The sequence below is a fragment of the Xyrauchen texanus genome, chromosome 39 (genome assembly GCF_025860055.1).
Source record: "Xyrauchen texanus isolate HMW12.3.18 chromosome 39, RBS_HiC_50CHRs, whole genome shotgun sequence".
NCBI classification, from domain to species: Eukaryota; Metazoa; Chordata; class Actinopteri; order Cypriniformes; family Catostomidae; genus Xyrauchen; species Xyrauchen texanus.
In genome coordinates, this window is record NC_068314.1 from 1524029 (window position 1) to 1526147 (window position 2119).

At 38.4% G+C, this 2119-nt stretch overlaps 1 protein-coding gene across 1 annotated transcript in view; it reads left to right on the top strand.

Annotated features, from left to right (window-relative positions):
- pycr1b (pyrroline-5-carboxylate reductase 1b) overlaps positions 1–1848 on the top strand; it is a 12076-nt gene extending 10228 nt beyond the window's left edge. The window contains exon 8 of the mRNA XM_052111427.1: positions 476–1848. Within this exon, the coding sequence (XP_051967387.1) occupies positions 476–638 (163 nt within the window). The 3' untranslated portion in view covers positions 639–1848. The remainder of the gene's footprint in view (positions 1–475) is intronic.
- The last annotated feature ends 271 nt before the right edge of the window (positions 1849–2119 follow it).

Consider the following 2119-nt stretch of genomic DNA (forward strand, 5'->3'; position numbering starts at 1 on the left):
CAAAAGCAACAGCGGATTTAACTGCAGTGTGAACAAACCAAGATTTAACATTTAAAAGTGGAGTGACACCGGATTTAACTGCAGTGTGAACAAACCAAGATTTAACATTTAAAAGTGGAGTGGCACCAGATTTAACTGCAGTGTGAACAAACCAAGATTTAACATTTAAAAGTGGAGTGGCACCAGATTTAACTGCAGTGTGAACAAACCAAGATTTAACATTTAAAAGTGGAGTGGCACCAGATTTAACTGCAGTGTGAACAAACCAAGATTTAACATTTAAAAGTGGAGTGGCACCAGATTTAATTGTAGTGTGAACAGAAAGAGATTTACAAATTCTGAAGTGGGGTGACACCAGATATAACTGTAGTGTGAACAGAATGAGATTAAACATTTAGAAGTGGAGTGACACTGGATTTAACTGTAGTGTGAATGTGGCTTCAGTAAATCTCATTGTCTGTGTTCCTCCTCATAGGGAGCTGCAGTATCTGGCTGATCAGGAGAAGATTTCACCCGCTGCGATTAAGAAGACCACGCTGGATAAAGTGATGCAGCAGCCGGGCGTCACCGTAACATCTGTGGGCACCAAGAGCAGAGTGAACCTATTCAACAACCGGAGCGGAGTCCAGAAGAAATGAACGCACACTTACATATTAACATTCTTACAAAGGACATACAAGATTACCCAGCATTAGCTGGCAGCGCTGTCCGTCCATGTGTACATACACTGACTGACATCAACTGAAGTGCATTTTGAATCTGTATGCTGTCAAAAAGAGCGCCACCTCTGGACAGGTACAATATTACACCATTACACAAAGGTACAGCTCACCCAAAACTTTAAATTCTTCCATCATTAACTTACCCATAAGTTGTTCCAAACCTGTATGACTTTCTTCACTCTAAACACAGATTTAATGCGGAATGATGGCCTTGGTCACCATTCACTTTCATTGCATCTTTTTTTCATACAATGAAAGTGAGTGGTGACTGAGACTGAACATACTGCCTAACATCTCCTTTTGAGGTCTGCGTAAGGAAGATCATTCCTTTAAGGAGATGCTTGCAGCATAATTTTTGTATTAAGACTTAAATGTGTCTAGGTCTATGGAAGTAAAAGTAGGAAAGAAGTCAAATGTAAATGTTTTCAAACAGGTTGTATGGTCACAGTTTCATTTTGGATGACAGTGTTATTATGAGTTGTTTATTTAAACACGGCCCTTCACAACGGTCTCGGGACATCAGCGCACCTATGAGCTGTTACAGGAAGTGATGTCACACAAACAGCTATCGTGCTTGGATGATTTTCCTTGTTTTGCTCTTTGAATTTAATTTCTCCACTTCTTGGTCTCATTTTTTCCTTTATTCAAAGATCTCTTTAATTCAGAACTCAATATATTACCTAATTGGTGGTGTTTTTTTTAGACCTGAACACCCATTTATAGTGTTTTGTTGTTTGTAGTCTTTCATTTGTAAGTGGACTGTTGTCTGTATGTGTGTGAGGTTTAATCTGCCTGTTATCAATGTGTTTCTAATGTAAAAATATGAAACCTCAACATAAATGGTGCTTAAAGAAGACTGAGTAAAATATATAGCTCTTTTCTGCTTACACATGTAATTTAACTTCATTGATTAACTGTGTTCCTGATGAGGGAGAGTTTTGTTTGTTTCAGCAGTATCATTAAAGCAAGAGAGACTATGAATAATTAATGTTTTTTTAAGCAAATTAACCCAAGGCTTTTCTCTGAAATACATTACTGAAGTTTACAGGAGAACAAGCACTGCGACATGAGCTGTTAAACTGCGATCCGTTTAAACTAAACAAAAAAAACATTGCGCAGGTTTTTTTCTGGGTAGTTGCTTCTTGTGCCTTACAGTAAAATGTTTCACTATGAGATTGCTCAAGGTTTTGTCCTCATTTACAGACGGATTCAGTTGTTAAAGTCAAACATCACTATTGCTCATAGTGATTTGAACAGAATATGCAACTCATCCTGTGTTTGCTCACTCATCGACCTGAGCATATATGAGTATGTGTGTCTCTAAAGATAGACGCCTGCTTAAGAAGCTGACGTCAACTTCTGAGGCTGCTCTGACCTACAGGTCAAAGGTCATGCTC